At 42.8% G+C, this 17,646-nt stretch overlaps 1 protein-coding gene across 1 annotated transcript; it reads right to left on the minus strand.

Annotated features, from left to right (window-relative positions):
- Positions 1–1,294: 1,294 nt before the first annotated feature.
- On the minus strand, positions 1,295–6,216 carry LOC126556000 (ankyrin repeat domain-containing protein 13D). Its single transcript, XM_050211156.1, has 5 exons — positions 6,099–6,216; positions 5,639–5,771; positions 4,279–5,358; positions 3,851–4,196; positions 1,295–1,565 (listed from the first exon to the last, which is right to left on the minus strand). Exons 1-5 carry the CDS (start codon positions 6,195–6,197, stop codon positions 1,298–1,300), a joined length of 1,926 nt encoding a protein of 641 aa, XP_050067113.1. The 5' UTR covers positions 6,198–6,216; the 3' UTR covers positions 1,295–1,297.
- Between the last annotated feature and the right edge of the window lie 11,430 nt (positions 6,217–17,646).

Below are 17,646 nucleotides of genomic sequence, written 5' to 3' on the forward strand. Positions count from 1 at the left end.
ACTTCAAACCAAGTGCTGTAAAGTTGAGCCATGGACCAACATATTTGATCAAGGAATGGTTGCTCCCCAACGACAAAACAATGAAAACGCATTCGCCCCAATCTCCAGACCTGTGGGATAGCTTCGAGCGAAAAATTCGAGAACCCTCTATCCAGAATAAAAACTAGCTAAAAGGAATGGCTAGAAAAAAATGGAGTTTCTCGATGAAAAGGGCGTTTGCAGATCGTTATTGTAGTTAAAGGGTGACTAACGGAGTACTTACTTGATTAACCGGGTTCATTTTAAGGATAATTTTTTGACGTCGATTTTTGGGAAAATGTAGCTTAATCAGTATTATCAAAAGATACAATTAATTTTGTTGTTGAGAAAATCCATGCTGGTGGTTGATGAATACAAAACATTCTACTATTTTCAGGCATAAATATAACATTTGTTTTGAATGATTGAATATGATTGCATCCATGTCTTTCCTGCACGGACAGAGTCTAGTTGTTGGACGACAAACACACCGCAACGTTTTTAATATAAATAGATAAAATTTATTGACTGTGATTATGAAGCGATTAGTATAAAATAGTTTTGCAATTTCATTTTAGTTTGCATTTTTTTCAATCCTGCTCCTATATTTACTCGCCTTTCAGGTAGTAGTGTGTAGGTGTTTGTGTGTTTACAAACGAGTTTTTAATAGCTATCTGCAAGATCAGCTTTGGCGCGATCGATGATCGTTCATCATTACACGTAGGAATCATACACGTGTTTGTTTGTATCTATTAGCTTAATATGCTGCTGCTAGCACACAGTTGTCTTAGTACAAACAGCGGGAAAATGGAATTTTACTTACCGGGATGTGTTTGCGTAGAATGGTTGGAAAGATTGGGAATATAGGAGCATTGGCTGTGTCTCTGCATGCATGCACATCATGCGATTCGTACTAATAAATAAGAAGCTACTGGACGTTTAGAGTGTTGGATCTCGGGTGCCGTTACGCACCTCGGAGGGCAGCCTACCAATTGGCTTAAAGTGGGCTGATGCTGTACAACGGACGCACACAGCAAACACGTTTCGCTGGCAGCGTGAGGGCAGAGCAGCCGTGTGGATAACTTTAATTAAATAATACGCATCTCCACGAACCTCTTGCCCTTAGATGCACTACACATGCCTTTCGTCTAGCACCGGGACATATTGGACAGGTCCTACAATTCAAGGGTAACCTTTCTTTACACAATTGTCACGCTTCGTCTCAGTGAACGCAAAAGCAAAAGGGGACAACATTCCAGTCATTCCGGAAGCATGTCCCCTATTTGTCCTGCAGGCTGAGCCGTAACACTTCGGCCAACATTTCCTCCTCGCGGCGCCGTTCTTCTTCGCGGCGTGTCTCTTCCTCCTGGCTAAGCTTGATTGCCAGCTCTAGGTTTGGGTCCAGATAGTCCGGCACGGTATCGGTTTCGTCCGCGGCCACCGTTACCGCTTGATGGTCGAGCGCTAGGGCGGGTGGTAGTGCTGATGAGCCGGTCGCTGCGCTACTACTGCTTTGAAATCCGGTTATCAGTGATTCTTGCAAAGCTCTGTGAATTACACAACATAGAGAAGCGAACCATGGTGTGGGTTTTTTTGATTCTGTACTAGCGATACGATTTGGGGGTTTTTGTTGTTGTTTTTCTTGAGGTGAGGAAAATCTACACTAAAAACAGTGGGTATTCTAAAAAGATGCGAGTACACTTGAACTAATACATGTGTGTTCAGGTTATAGAGGTTTATATACGTCAGTAACAGTTAACAACGGTGCAAATGCTAAATGCTGTTTTAATGGAAAGCTGATTATTAATCTATTAAAGGGGCGTTAACATAAATATGACGTAAGTATGATATTAGTAAGTATTTACTGTTGGTAAACTATCGTTGGTGTATTATTCTACACATGTTATGGCGAAAATTATCAGCAAAACCAAAAGCAATAAAAAAAGCCTGAAAGCGAACGCCCAAAAATTTCATCCACGGAATTTTTTCATTCTTTGCTTTAAAATTAAAAAAAAAATGGCGATATTCTAAGTACTGAATACGGAACTGAAGTTGAGAATCTTGTATTCAGTCTTCACATCATCTGCTTGGAGTGAATATGCTGACCATGGTGAGCTTTATACATTGAAAGTTGATAGAAGGGATTTTCCAACACCTCTCAGTGACGGCCAATAGAGTTTTTTTTGGGGGCAAACAACAGTAGCAACTGATCTCCAAAACCCAAAAAAAGAGGAAAAATCAAACATTTATATTATACGATAGCCATTGTGTTTACTGAAGCATAATTAGGTACAATATGTAAAAGCAAAAGGTCCAAAAATGTTAAGTAAGTACCCATAAATCGGCTTAAATTAAAACGAGCTTCATTATCGGCGAGCGCCACAAGGCAGTCTAGTGTTTTTTTTTAGTGTAGTAGTGATAGTGAACCGGTATGAGAATGGATCCGAAGCCTCTGGAAGGATAAGATAGACTCTCCCTTGTGTTAATTCTAACCAATAGTCTACATCGTAAAGAACATTTCTTAGCCCTACCGAATGTCTGAGCTTAAGCATGCGAAGAAATGTGATAAAATAGAAGCTTAAGCGACAGTCAGCTTCTGTTCTTCATGTTGGGAGAAGACACGTTTTGGTCTTTATATCCTATTAATTTTAAGGGAAGTGGTGAGGGGTGAGTGCTGGTTAGAAATAAGAAAATGTTTTCAAACATGCTACCACTAATCGAATCACTTTTGAACCCCAATCGAATCGAATCCTTCAAATAGGATCCAATCTAATTCAAATCTCTTTAGGGATTGAATCTTCGAAACTTCCAAAACCCGAATCGGTCAACACTAAACTCGATAGTCAGTCCAATTAAAGGTCAGAAGAAGAATAAGCGGAGTGCTAAGGATAACCAGGAATACTAGACAGACATGGGGTTGTAGACGCTACAATTGTTTTTGAGGATATATCGAACTTATATATCGATATATTCGATATATCGAAGGAAAAATATAGTCAACGAATTTCGAATTTGGTGAGCAGATAATGTTATGATCATGTATAATGTAGTGCATCGTGATAAGTAAAATAAATATTAATAATGCTATGTAAATATACGACGAAGAATAGGATAAGCATGAATGAGATTGCATTTGCCGGGTAGTCCAGGTAGGAAAAACCCCAAATGCCATACACCGTACCGTGTTTCTTCTCTCCGATTGTCCCTTTACAAAAAATGCTTTAGAAAAGAAGCTTATCATAAGAATAGTATAAGGCATAGACACTACACGTAGGAGCGCACGAATTAACTTTTCGAAAACAGTTTCTTTAGCGGACTTCTAGCGATGGAGGCCGGTAACATGCCACCCATCAGGGAGGAGCCCGATTTTTTCGCCTCGGGTGAAGTGGCTCGACTCGTGGAACTACAGCGAGCACGAGGAAGTGATAGGGAAATTCAACATAGGAAAGATAATTGCGTACGTTTGTGTGACACAACCAGATGATAATTGTACGAACGAAGCACAACGGCATTACATTTGCACAAGGCGCGTACGGTGGTGGTAGTAAATAAACAATCAACATAGCGAGAAATGCGAATGCAAGTGGACATTTGTAGTGAGAAAACAAAGAGAAGTGTTTTTTTTTTTTGGTTTGCAGTACAAATAGAAAAAGAGAAAAGAACAGAAATGGAGAATATTAAAAAATCAAATTTTAGTTTCGAGTTAGAGTATAAAGGGGATCAGAAGTAAGGACACATAAAAAACGGAAACAATGGGGGGACATTCACAATATGTAAAACCTCTTCATCCAGCACCTGATGGTGCTATACGCTTATCCCCCTTTTTGCATACCTCTGCAGCTGCTCATCTTCGTAGTATTGCGGAGTCAGCGGTCTCGGTGCCTTTAACGCTTCCCAGATATCAACCTTATCGTTCTCACTGCCCGAATCTACCAGACTCTGCTGAATGGCGAACTGCATTAGCTCGTCCTCATCCTCGAACGTGAGCTGCTGCCGGAAGTCGGCAATACCACGACGCACACCGTACCCGCTCGGTGCCTCGAAACACGCATCATCGATGACGCACGTTACCCGATCGTCACTCTCGCGGATGTGACTTACATGCGGGACCGGATGCTCGATCGCAAATACGTTCCCAAACGTAACGACCGCGTTCAGCACGTGGAAGAGTGGAATTTCTAAAATAAGAAAAAAAAGGACAGAACAAACGCAATTTAACGACACATCTACAAAGAAAAATCGGTTAGTCGGCAAAGTTACCAATTTTAACAGGGAATCCTGCGGGAAGTTGCATCGTTATAAAGTCCTTCAGTTTGGAAACGTGTGGGCTTGCCATGGTAGACATAAGATCCAGTATGGGCAATACCTGCTCCTGCAGCCGTATCGGGAACTCTTCGCTCAGCCAAATGTTTGCCTTAAACATTTGCTCTTTGGCAGTGATTCGCTTTGGCTTACCAACGTCCCGTCCGTTTAGGTCAACGTCGGAAAAGTACTCTTCAGCCGTGGGTGCTGACATATCCTGCCCACTGCCACTACCCTCCCCCTCCGCACCATCCGGTGACCGATCGTCCTCGCTGCTGTATGGCGGCAGGATGGGTTGCTGCTCCCTAAGTGCACTTGTACTCGAGCCTGCCACCGCAGCATGATCGTAATCTTCCTCCGTCATGCCCAGGAAGTGCTGCAGGGGTGTGCGCGAATTTTTCACACGCGCCTGCTCACTCCCAAGATGTTCGTTGCGGGTGCGCGTAATAAACTTAACGTTGCTTGCCCCGAACACCTTACACTCGTACCCGTTGATCGATTCAACCTTCTCGCTGCGCCAACCCCAGAAGCCGGACTTGTTCCGCTCGAAGCTAATTTTCTCCATGTCGATGTGGTTGCAGATGACCGGTGCCTGCAGGCGCAGATTCACCGCCTCCCGGCTCGGCCGTATGCCGTCGATGTTTTCCTCCTCGATGTTGCGCATATGCTCGACCGACACTTCGCCCGTGTCGTGATCGATCTCGATCATGCTGGCCGTTTTCGATTGGCCCTTGTAGATGTAGCTACGGTTGCCCCGCTGCCAGGTGTTGTTGTCGAAGCCGAGCAGTGTCGTGTCGATGCGCACGTTCGAACCACGCTTGTACACTTTGTACGTGTCGCTCGGACAGACGCGCGACATCAGCGGTACCCAGCTTGTGAACTCCCATTTCATTTCGATGTAAAAGTCCGGCGTGTCTTGCAGATGTTGCAGCAGCTGAGGCACGTGGGATACGCGCTTGATGTGGCGCTGCAAATCACGCACCTCAAGGATTGCGGTCAGAATGTTGGCATCTCCGGAGCAAACGGCTTCCTGGACGACTGTCGTCGTGAGGGAATGAGCGAGAGAGAGAGAGAAGGGATTTTTAGTACTTATTCATCATATATAAATTCGTTGTACGCTGCAAGGGTTCTGCTATGTTAAATAACCTTAAAATTGAGCTAACTTAAGCAGTAACTAATATAAAATAAAATAGGAATGATCCCATGAGACAGAAAAAGGAAAATGAGAGAAAAACGGATTGAAATTGTAAGTAAAGAGGAGATGAGACGAGAACTAAAATGCTGATGACATCCCGATTTAGCTTGCCCGATAACTCACCTGACCATCCATCACATTCGACATTGGCATTGCATTTTGCGGCTAGTAGGGCTTTAACACACTCCAGGTGGCTTAGCTTCACCGCAAGCATTAGCGGTGTTCGACCCCGGGAATCAAGCTTTTCTAGGTCATGCTGATGGACAAAAAATAAAAATACGGAAGAAGATTAGAAAATGTTGTTAAACTGATTTAAGGACCGGATTTAAGCTCCTATCTCGAGGGAAATCAGTTGAATGATTCATTAATTTTCCCCTACTGTCGTGTGGCGTATATGTGGCGTGATTATTTGTTTTTCTCGCACAATGTTGGCCCGTTGTTGTTCTTGTTGCCGGTCTAATCGAATTAGACCGGGGACCGGGGACACTAATTAGATTAATCACTTTTTTTCTGGTACGTGCAGACGAGAACCTGCTACGTCGACGTCGTTCCGGAAGAACGGTACCTTTTATCAATAACGTACCGTTTTCTCGCTGATGGCTTGCTGCAGCTCCTGATAATCGTTATTCCATACGTGCCAATGGATGGGGAAGTTTTCCTTGATCTTATCAATGCTAATCATTTTCGACCGATCCTTCTACACACGCCTCCCCGGGTTCACACTATCCGCACACCCGTGCGCACTAGTAAATCTCGGTAGGGTAGAATAAATGCATGCAGGCAGGCACAATAACAATGATGGCAAAGCAGCACTCGCAAACACAGTGTTGAGCGTGTTCAGTCGAAAATTGCACTTGCGTTCGATTGATTTTTCGGTTGCTGGAAGAAGGAAATGAAGGATTGCACTCTGCACTTGCGATTCGGTGGCCGTCGTTCAGGGAAGTGAGGAAACAATAATTGTGGAAAACAGGATAGATTTTTGCGTCCGAGGAAAGTTTTTTTGTGCAAGGAATACCCAAGCAACAAAATGGTACGGTGCAGTGATGACAGCTGTGCGTTGCTAGCTGCTGTCAAAGATTTGATCCAGATAGCGTTTGCGACGATTTTGAGGCTACGTGGGAGTTGGTACAGGGTGGCACAGTGTTGGTATAAAAAAGACGAGATAAATTCTTTCATTTAAATATACGGGATTCAAATATAACTGAAGAAAGCTACAATTAGCTTGAAGCTGTAGATAAACCGACGCTAAAATGGATTTAAATGAAATCAGGGCGCTTAAATAATTCATTAAACATCGAACATGATAAAAATCGATCTTTTTGTATCGATTTTGTATCGAAAATTTTGTGAAAAACCCAGCAAAAAAACCTTTTGTATATCACATTTTGGTTCAACTTGATTTCGGATAAGCCGGTGTTTTAGCTGGTAGCAGCATCAGTTACCACACGAAAGGACCGATATAAAATCCCATCCATATAGTCACCTCATACGTAAAATTGATTAACCAAATGAATGTAAATGTAAGCGAGGAAGCCGAAAATGGCCTCTCAAGTTTTGTTGCCTATTTGTTGGCAAACATTTATCAAAGGCTTGTTTCTAGCCTCTCAGTGGATTTTTGAATTTATGAATGCTAATCGTGTGGCACGTTGTGAGAAATTTCTTCACCAAATTAACTGCTGGTTACAGAATTGTTCATCTCGTATGTTAATTGCCTCGATAAATAGAAATGTTGACCCTTCCCTTTGTTATGATTTGTGTTCTAACAATGAGGGGTCGAAGCAACAACGGCACAGGACCGGGGTTCAAATCCCATCTGGACCGATCCCCTTAAGTGAGGGCTTGACTATCCGAGTACTTGCTGTCAGCTAGTCTAGTAAACCGTTAGATGGCCGGCGTGATAAAGTAGGTCGTTAAGCCAAGAAGAATTTTCCGCCGTATTGTCAAATATGTAATTAAGCTGCTATAATTTATAAATGTAAATGATACGCATTAATTTTCTCAGAAGATCATAATTTGGATAAAGCAAAGGAGTTTATAAAATTACTCACATTTGAATATTTACTTGGTTAATGACCGTACCATATGTGAGGCGGACAGTACCACACAGTTCGGCTACAGTGCGAAACACGCACGCGTTCACTTTTGTAATTGACCGACGTAAAACATCGTCAACGCGATCTTCATCATCATGATCGTGTTTAGAATGACTTGCGTGCATGTATGGGTGTTCGGATGAATGAATCCAAAAACAACCAAGCCGTTGGGATTCAAATTTCATTCAATTCAATTTAGACCCCGTGCTTTTGGACACAATCTCGACAGCCGTTCGTGAGCGCTGATAAAAAAAAACTGTTCCACGGCTTGATGATGCGCTGCTGTCGGCTTTAGTAACAGGTTCATTATGTTTAATCTGCTTTCGTTTTCCATTGAGTTTTTTGTCTTTCCTGTTTGATACGTTTTGGTATTGCGGTTTTATTTTCTAACCGTCGATATCACAAATGAACAATCTGTTTTAATTGAAAGTTAAATTGTTTTCTACACCTTTCACCTGCGCATCTCTCCGCACGCTTATTTAGGATAATCGAGTAAAGCTTTATGTTAACACGATGGGCAGCAATCAATCGAAGCAACGGACATGTATTTGAAACAATTGGCACACAATCTTTGTTGCAGAACCCTTTCGATCGTACTCGCTTTCTCTATCAGTTCCGTCTGTGGCGGGGACTCACTATCGCGGCCGACGTGGACGTGAGTAGATTTCAGTAAACCTTTAAATTGTTTCTTTTTTTCGTACTGTTTGTTTGTTTTATGTTTTTTTTGTGCGTGATCACTGCTGTGAAGATCGGACGAGAAGTTTCTTCATACGCATCACTTTTCTTGAGCGATGAATGAATTAACAGGTGGAAATCGCTAGACCGGCTGTTTCGCAGAATAGGCTGAAGGAATGGATCGTCTTTAGATGTAAATGCTTTAATAAGCCATATGGCTAAAACAATATTTGTTTTTTTTTAAATTGTAATATTTTCGTAATCTTTAAAACAAACTTTAACATGTTACATCCAAAACAAATAACACAAGAAACCGTTAACGAACGCTACGATTGTAAAATTTGAAAATAATGATTTAAAATGTTACAATCTTTCAACAAAAATACATTCTAATTTTCGTTACAATACTGTCCGCAGTTTTTTTTTTTTTATTTTAAAAGGAGCAACATTACGTATAAATTAGATAGGATAGATTTGCTGAACAAGCAAACGTGTTCTCGCTTTTTTTTTTATTTTTACTGAGCGGGTTGAGCTCTCTCAAAATACGTATCTCTTTTTATTTTAAAATCTCTACGCGCCAAGAGAGATATGTTGATGATGTATACTGTTCGTCGGTTGGTCGGAAAGTAATAGAGTTTGTCTGAGGAATGAATTCAATATTAGTTACTATATTTCGCACAGTGCAAATAGATTCTCCGAAATGTTCAGTTGAAGAGTTCTTCTTCTTCTTGGCTTAACGACCTCTAAGGTCACGCCGGCCATCGAATGGCTTACTAGACTTATCTATACCATGTAGTTGGATAGTCAGTCCTCACTACGGGGGGACGGTCCGGATGGGATTTGAACTCCAGCCCTACCGTTTGAAGACTGGTGCCGTTGTCACCTCTACCACCGAGCCCCCCAACCGCCCAGTTCAAGAGTTCAATTTTATGAAATCAGGAAACTTTGCTGCAGGACCTTGCGAGCTTGTAATAATATTTTTCCCAACAAATTTCTCTCCATTGTGTTAAATCCATTGTGTATGGATAAGCACATTGTTTTTTTTTTAAATATTCATGTAGCACGACCAGGCCGTATTGCTGGATAAGCTCATTGTACAGCAATAACTATTCCTCATTACTACGTCTGGGCAACAATTCTGCGATAGTTATTTTAGAGTGGTCCATGTTTCATATGTAAGTCGCATAAATTTTAGGCAAGTTCACTGTAGAAAGGCCAGATTCCGTGTATAGTAACCCCATGCACAAGGGTAGCTATACGCCTACGGATACAATCAAGTCAAGGAAGCAAGTATAGCAGAGGAAGATCTCTCTAATATGTTTAGAAAAAGAATCTGATATGGAAATATCTTTTAAAAGATGGTTGGTAATGCTTACTCTTGAACAGTGAACCTAAAATTTAACATGCCTCTAAAGCTGTACCTGCATACCTTGCTTGGCTAGATGTGTTAAGTAATTTAAGTGACAAGGTATTTCACTTCTCACACACACTCGTCCTTCTTTTCAGATCAAGTATTGGTCGATGTTTCAGTGGTTAAGGACTTTAGTGATGTCAGCTTAACGCCTCACATTGATTATACATATATTTTCCAGGGATTAACATTGAGCCATGAGGCATATATTAATTATTGGATAAATCAAAATGAAATAAGCATAAATAAAAACTCTATTACATAAAATAATCAGAAATGATTTTTTCCAAAGAATATTTAAAACACTTGAAATGTTCAATTGTTCACATAACATCCACATCCAATTATACGTTACTTTTCGATTCACTCTCGCCTATGTTTACCCCACCATAAACGTTCGAAGCACCGCATGGAGAATGCTCTCAGCCAAGTCCGCCGCGGTCTCATAGTCGTTTCAACCGTCGCTTTTGCAGGTTGCTCACCGATGAGCGGCACAAATCGTTTGCGTTTAAAAACTAACTGTCCTCCAGCAACCAATCGTAGGTTAAGCCACGAACGTTTGCACGCGATATACAACTCAAAACGAGTGCAAAAAGCGTCATTCGCGGTACGGTAATCGCATTGTGGGTCAGTACGTGATCAGCGACACCTGTATTTCAGTGTTCAGGGTTTGGAAAATGAACCACGAAAGTGAAGATTGGAAAAAAGTAAAATAACATCTTCCTCCCAACAAACAGCTCAAAACACGCAGCCTCAACCGGCTGTGTGTTGTGTAGTTTGTGATCGTGAACGACCGTAGCGAGCGCGAGTTGCGTTGCCCGCGCTATACGACAACGTGTGTGCGTCGCGGTGTGGAAAATGTAGAACGGCTCGGCGGGAGCAAACAAAAATCGAAAAACAAACCCCCTCGTGTGGAATTACACCCATACACACGATCCGAAATCTCGTTTCATCATGGCGCACAAACGCCATGTCACAAATTGTGTACGTTAATCGTCACGGGAACGAATGACGATCAGCTAAGTGTCAGGCAGAAAATTGGAAGAAAATAGTTCCACCACAGGGAAATCCATCGGTGTCGTTTGTCGGTGGCAACCGAAAGCAAAACGCACCGTACATGATCATCGTGCTAATATAGTGGTATAAACGATCGTGCTGCTGCTGCTGCGCGAAAGCGAAGTTGGAGAAAATCCCATACGTCACGCTGTCATTTGATGGTTTTTAGTCAAATTTTGCAGTGTCGACCTCAAAACTAGAGAAAGAAAAAGCAACGCTGTGAAGTGAAACTGTGTCCTACAAGAATAAGGCGACCGTGTCAGCTATTCCATCAGTGATCTGCATTTGATGTGTTTGTCGTTGGCTCGTGTTGAAGAAGGTTTGGTTTGGCTACTTAATTCATCTGGTGCATGTATGTAACCATCAAATGCTCGAGAAAGCAATCGGATGAATGAAAGTGTACTAAGAGCAGCAGCAAAAAAGTGCACTTTAAAGAAGATCGAGAGTAGTGGTGAAGTGGAAGGTTTCGCTGTTAATCGATCGCGCGCATCTTCGATGTCGTTCGATGTAAAAGCAAAAGGAAAGCCAAAAATACTGGTGCCCAAAGGAAAATTTGATTTTTCCAAGTGATCTTGTGTGAATAATAGTGCTCTTTGCGTGTGACAGCATCGAGTAATCTACTTCTGTTGCCAATTCGAAAAATTTAAGTGTTTTCTACCCGTAAATCATTCGAAGTTGCTGACTTGAGACCACAAAATAGTTGGCTTTCTCATGCAATTTTACTTTCTTCGGGCGTATTAGTGCATACGTTTTAAAGCTGTGCTAATTCTGCAATACTCGGCTCAGCTCACCGTGCACATCAAGTGTCAATTGGTTTCCCATGCAAGGATAAGTGAAACGTGGTGGTAGTTAAAAGGAAGCGTCTACTACTTAACGCCAGTTATACTACCGGTTTGAGGTGCTAGGTACAAGCGCGCGCGCGTTATTGTGGTACCTGCTCGTGTGCTCGTTCGTATGTGGTGTGTGCTTTGCAAAACCATTTCCAGTGGCCAGTGTCAATTGACCAATTACCTTCCGGTGCTGATAGTCAACCGATGTACAATCTGTACAGTGTCAATGGTTTGACGATCATCGAACCGTAAAGAAAAACTGCTCTACAACAACGACAGCCAGACAACAAGCGTGTCCATCGCATGTAACAGGCGCATAGCAGTGAATCACCTGAAGCCGGCTACCATTCAAACATGGCGCAGTTTAAAGACAACTCATGGGTAAGTGTAGTAAGCGTACTGGCTGTACACAAACAGTACACACTGCCATTTTGTGGTAAATTTGTCGAAAGTAAGCGATGTGTAATACGGAGAGCTTACACGGTACACAACAACAGATAAAGCAAATACACTTGACACGTTCGGTTCGTTTGTGCTGTGCTGTGGGGTCGAAACATTCTGAGTGACTCCGCCATTTTTTCCGCGAAGCATAGAATCAATCAAATGCGAATCGTTGAATGTTAAGATGTGTCATTTAAATGAGCAATATCGTTGCAATATGCAGCGATGAATCAGTCTATAAGATTACTCGATAATGGTTTAATTTTAGTGTAGAATTTGAGGACACGAAACTGACCATCTGAAACTGAAGTTGTGCCTTTAGGATTTAATAAGGAAGTAAATTCTGATTTTCAAAAATATCCACTTTTCCAAATTAGATCAAGCTAATCTACTAGGGATCTTTGTATTTTAGAAATGCTGCAATCTTAGTATTTTAGACTTCAGTTGCGTTTTGGTCTCATTAGCAGGAAAACTACTCTGTTTGATCTTTGTTCAAGAAATTCTGATGGTTGGTACTGACCGGGAATTCGGAGCTTCCTCTATCGACGATGCTGCGTTCGACACCGCCAAATTCTTTTTTTAATGAGCGTCATCGCCTGACCGGTTTAAGTAATTGTTTACCACTTAGACAAGGACGGTTAGGGTGTTTTATTATAACAATATCTATCTTTTCCTTTCCTTTGTTCTGGCGCCGATGACAACACCGGTTTTCGCACGGCAGGATCGGACATTAAATCTCATGGAAGAACATGTATCTTACGATCTCAACAAGGTCTTCTTCACAACGTAGTCTGTTGCTCTGACCTATGGGATCTAGGTACAAAACAATAAAGCAACCAACGATGATGTCTCTTCATGAGATATTTTTCGCATTCTCCTGAGAAGATGAGAACATGTTGAAAAGCTCGAAGATACTATAACCGGCGACAAGGATGTAACTCACGATCAAAAGGATGTAAATTATAGAACATCTATATTCGGGGCTAGGCATATATGGGACTAAACTGACACCAAACAATATAGTTAACGTCCTGCACATGTCATTTACTAAATTTATTAGTATATTCCCATTAAAACTGCTCTTGAATAACTCTTCCACGCACCTTTCATCACCGGACAATAGATTCGTGCTGTAATTCCTAACTTAACCTCTATTTTACAACTTCAAAAGCCTGCAATTAAACAGTGGTAGGAAGTGCATTGCCACACCGTTAGCAGATTGGTTTGGTAATACCCCAAAAATTAATTCCATTATTACAAATGGATTATTCAACACGTGATCGATATCTTATGAGCGGGCGAAGCTGATGGTAATTTTTTTTTTTGCGAATCAAATCGATCCTCACCACCTCCCAAACCCTGGGATAGGCTTACGAAAGATAGCTTGAATATGTTTCGGAAAAAATACGTTTCGTTAGCATTACGCAAAGCAACAAAAAAAGGCTCGCGATTGTATATCCAATCCCCTGGCGCGCGCTGTTTGGTGTGGAATAGCAATTTTACTGTGACGTGCGGAAAATACTACACCTAGCGGCTTGTATGCGAATACCAAACACACCGGAACAAACAAACTGCACGCGAAAACGATTCTGCCAATTGTGGCAGTACGGGATGGCGAGGACGGCCATCTTTATTTACTGTTCGCGGCTCGCTAATCAGCTGGTACCATTTTTCCAATCAATCGTACCCACAAATCGGCAATTGATCGTACGGAATCGATCATCCGATCGCAAATCTTGATGGGTTTAATACCTAATGCCTTCAAACATCCATCCTGGGGTCTGGCAGCATATGTACGTCTGCCGGGACCGCCCAATGGGAAAGTGAGAGTTACAGGCGCGTTACAGCTCATTCAAATCTACCACCGCCGAAAGCCATGGCATTAGGTAGGAAGGCATTGGAAATTATACCCTTCACACGTGCAAAGACACGCTACCGCCAAAAAATCTACATCCGAAAGGTAATTCGAGCCGCGTAATGTGCTGCGAACCACATCCACAGTCTGTATGGTACGATCATCGGTACGAATTCGATTTCCATTTTTTTCGCTTTCGCCGATGTCCGAGCCGGCCCAGATTTGTGTGGAAAAAGTGGTTTTGGGTGGCCGATGATTCCGTTCTACTTTTCTACCCTCTCTAAGCCTTCCCAGCATCTTGAATGCATGGAAAATGGGGCTTTTCCCATCGATCTGAGCGGCCAATGTAGCACGGGAAGGAAATGTGGCGAAATTACCAGCAAAAAAATTATCAGTAATTCCATTCCGTTTTGGGGCAGTTTTCAAGATCTAAAGGAAAATGGTGTTGGCGTTTGTATGGAAAAAGTGATGCACTTAGTCTGATCCGGCAATACTCTTCACTCTTGTTTACGGAAACGATTTGTCGAGGTGGTTTGATTGTCTTCCCGAAATGAGACACACATCCAGTCGAGCCCCAGACACACCAGCGTGTTTATCAAAATGATTTGATCGTTTGTTCATTTTCAACTGCTCGCTCGTTTGTTTGCCGTTTGTTTTTCGTTATTCATCAGACAAGAGAGAGGTCTCCTCTAGCTTTCGACTTGGCCGTACACTGAATCGGACATCCGGAATGGGAATGGTTGTGGCGGTTCCGTTTGATGTTGATGTCGCTCCAAATCCAAATCCCTTCTTGTCTGTTTATTGCAGACGGAGCAGCGGTTGAAATGGTGGACTAATTATCAAGACCTCGCTTCAGAGATAAAGGGCAGAGCAGCCGGGAGGGTTAGGAAGCGGGGAATGTTTTATGTGTAATTAGCAAGAATTGTACGATGTGTTGTAGTGGTGTCTTTGTTTTGGGAACTCAACTGGCCTGATGTTTAAGATGTTAGAGCGGAGACCGCTATGTTAGAAATTCCCAAAAGATGATCGTAGAGAAATTTATACAGTTCTTGTGCTCAAGCTCCTTATTAATAAGCAATTTAAAAGACTCGTTACATTTTGTTGGCCTTCTGTGACTAATACTATTGGATCCTGGTCACGGCACCAGGCAATTTTGCACTGTTTTCGTGGAAAATGTTTCGACACAAAAACGCCTTTTTCGTAGGTAAACAATCCCAAAGAGACGATACACTCTTTACCATCTCTCGCCAGGTCAGGTGGCTATTACGTTAGCTTCTCTTACAAGATGCATCCGCCAGGCCACAGCCGAAAATGTCAGACTCATCCATCATCGTTTGAGTCCGTCTTTTGTTTTGTGGGTCACTACCGTCTTCCTTTTCCATCGCCTAATTAAGCATACCCGGTCCGGCAAACCGCTTGAGGTGAATGTTGTTTACGCGCTCAGTTAACTCACGACCCAAACATCAACCGCTCTTCTTGTGCAGGTGACCAGGAGATCGGTGTTGGTGCTTGAACATAAAGCACCCTAGCAAAGGCAGTATCCTCATCCCACGAAAGAGGCCAATGGCCGCGTTATGCTCTGATTTCGAAAGCTCACGGTCTCGAACGTTGGAAGGGCAGCCATCGATCCGAAGCAAAAGGAACGAAACGCCTTCACCGGCGGCTCTCGGGATCATCATCACGTACTGGAATCGTAGTGTGTCGCTTCTGTATTTGGGGAACCGTGACGAACATGGGGTACAGTTTTTCGGGCAGCAAACGATGCGTTACCGGTCTGTTATTTTGGGTCTGAGACTGGATGAATATAGCGCCGGTGGGCACGGTAAACAAATAATGTATCAGAGAGGACGGTTTAAACTCGTTCTGTAACCGGTCGATAGATGGCTGAGACGTCCACTAAACAAAGTGTGTCCGAAGCGCGCGTAGGATGCGCCAAGTCGCACCGGGTGATGATAAATTAATTAAAGAAGATCGCGCTACCTCGTGGGCACGATAAATGAAAGGTCACGGCTACGGGACCGACAGCGAAATGTCAGTGAATGTTGCACCCGGCCAGCAGAAATGTAGCTTAGTGTTTGCCCATAATGTAATCTTCCATCGATTAACCCACTTTTCATTGTTTTTGTTGTGTGTTAGAGGAAAAGAATTATGATTGTCCATGATTGTGAAACTGGAAAAAGTAACTCCAAAAAATATACTTCAACATCTGTCAACGAAAAGGGCGATGGCGGGAGAGATTGCGTGTTGTGATTGGACATAAATCCGGCGAAACGGTGTCTGGTGACTGTACCGCGGTCTATTTAGCGCGTTCCACTGTCACTGAAATGATGTCAAATGTTTGGATCACAGCAATGCGTTCCAGGGCGCGTTGGGCGCGGGTGCGAAATTGAGCGGGAAAGTCTTCCTTTAGAGAGATAAGATATATTTTGCGAACCTTGGCAAAACGCTCCCCCATCGAACGTCGTAGACAAACCGTCCAGACCCCGCACAGACAAACAGTCCCAATCCGGATCTGACCCCATAAGTACGTCTCCGTGTGGTTCCCTCCCGGGCGTGAAGGGTGATAATAGAAAGTGACTATCGGACGATTAAAAATCCATCCATCTTGTGCGATCTCCGTGAACACTGAAGTAGCGGCAGCAGCAACGCGGACATGTTATGGCTAGTGTTGGGTTGATGAAATAAATAAAACAGATTGAAGGAAAACAAAAACAAAACAGCACGAGGAAGAAAACATTAACAACATATTCCAAAACTCTGCAGGCCACACTTTGACCAAAGCACATTATGCTAACCATCAGCAGAGGCTCGACCGGGCTGGGTCTTGTTTTGATATCCGCGGGATGTCACGGTACCGTCCTGCCAATGCAGTTACATTTTACAACCGATTGCCCATTTATCACTCTCACACCCGTCTTACAGTGCGCACCTCCAGGCGAAGACCCCGGCAATGTCGGTTAATCTGGCGGATGGATTTGAACTTGAGATTTAGCCTTGAGTGAAGGACTAATAGGCCCCGGGTGTTACAGCGGCGTTCGAATTCCTGATGGTTTGGGGTTTGGCCGCCTTTGCATCGTGGTAGGTCGGAAGACTGGTTCGCTGCAAGAGCGTACAACTTTCACTACTTCGAAGACTCAGTTTCATTTTGGTCTGCCCTTTGTTTTGCACCGTAGGATACCGGGACCGGGACTATTATTGTGATGGGCTGAAGAGTATACCCTCGTGCATGCGGTGATGGTAATGATCCTCACATTCCAGATGAAGTAATTAGTGTAGCAGTTGCGGTGGTTGTTTGCAGAGAGTATTACGATTGCATTTTTGTTTGTTCTTGTACTAACAACGATTCACTCGTTGTAGTTGACGTGTAGTTGACTGTTTTCATAATTAGTATCTAATGGTTAAAACCCTTTTTCTACAAAACACGTATCTAAAGTGCTTGTGTTAACTGTTTGGATAAAATAATTTAGGTTTTGATCTGATCATTACGATAGCTTTAAATACTTGGGACGTTGTAGTCCTACCTTTCCAGAGTCCAAATCTGGACTCTGTTGCCCGTAAACCTGGAGTGTCACTACTAGCTCTTTGTGTTAAACATAAACCCATAAGTCTATTAAGTGCATGTACGACACCTGTGTCCTATTACGTCGTTAAGCCAAATAGAAGGAGCCAAAACGAGTGAACAACTATTGGCTTCTTCTGTTTTTGCATCGATGCCTTGGTCTAAAATAGATGTAACCGCGAAGGACGTTGCCATTGTCCCTTCTCCCTCA

The sequence above is a fragment of the Anopheles maculipalpis genome, chromosome 2RL (genome assembly GCF_943734695.1).
Source record: "Anopheles maculipalpis chromosome 2RL, idAnoMacuDA_375_x, whole genome shotgun sequence".
Classification (NCBI taxonomy): domain Eukaryota; kingdom Metazoa; phylum Arthropoda; class Insecta; order Diptera; family Culicidae; genus Anopheles; species Anopheles maculipalpis.

Bases quoted from the DNA above. Each gene is read 5' to 3' on its own strand.
- LOC126556000 (XM_050211156.1), bottom strand. From the start codon at position 6,197: ATGATTAGCATTGATAAGATCAAGGAAAACTTCCCCATCCATTGGCAC. The intron at 5,772-6,098 runs GTACGTTATTGA...TTTGTCCATCAG, and splicing joins AAGCCATCAGCGAGAAAACG to CATGACCTAGAAAAGCTTGA. The intron at 1,566-3,850 runs GTATGCAAAAAG...TGTAATTCACAG, and splicing joins GAAGATGAGCAGCTGCAGAG to AGCTTTGCAAGAATCACTGA.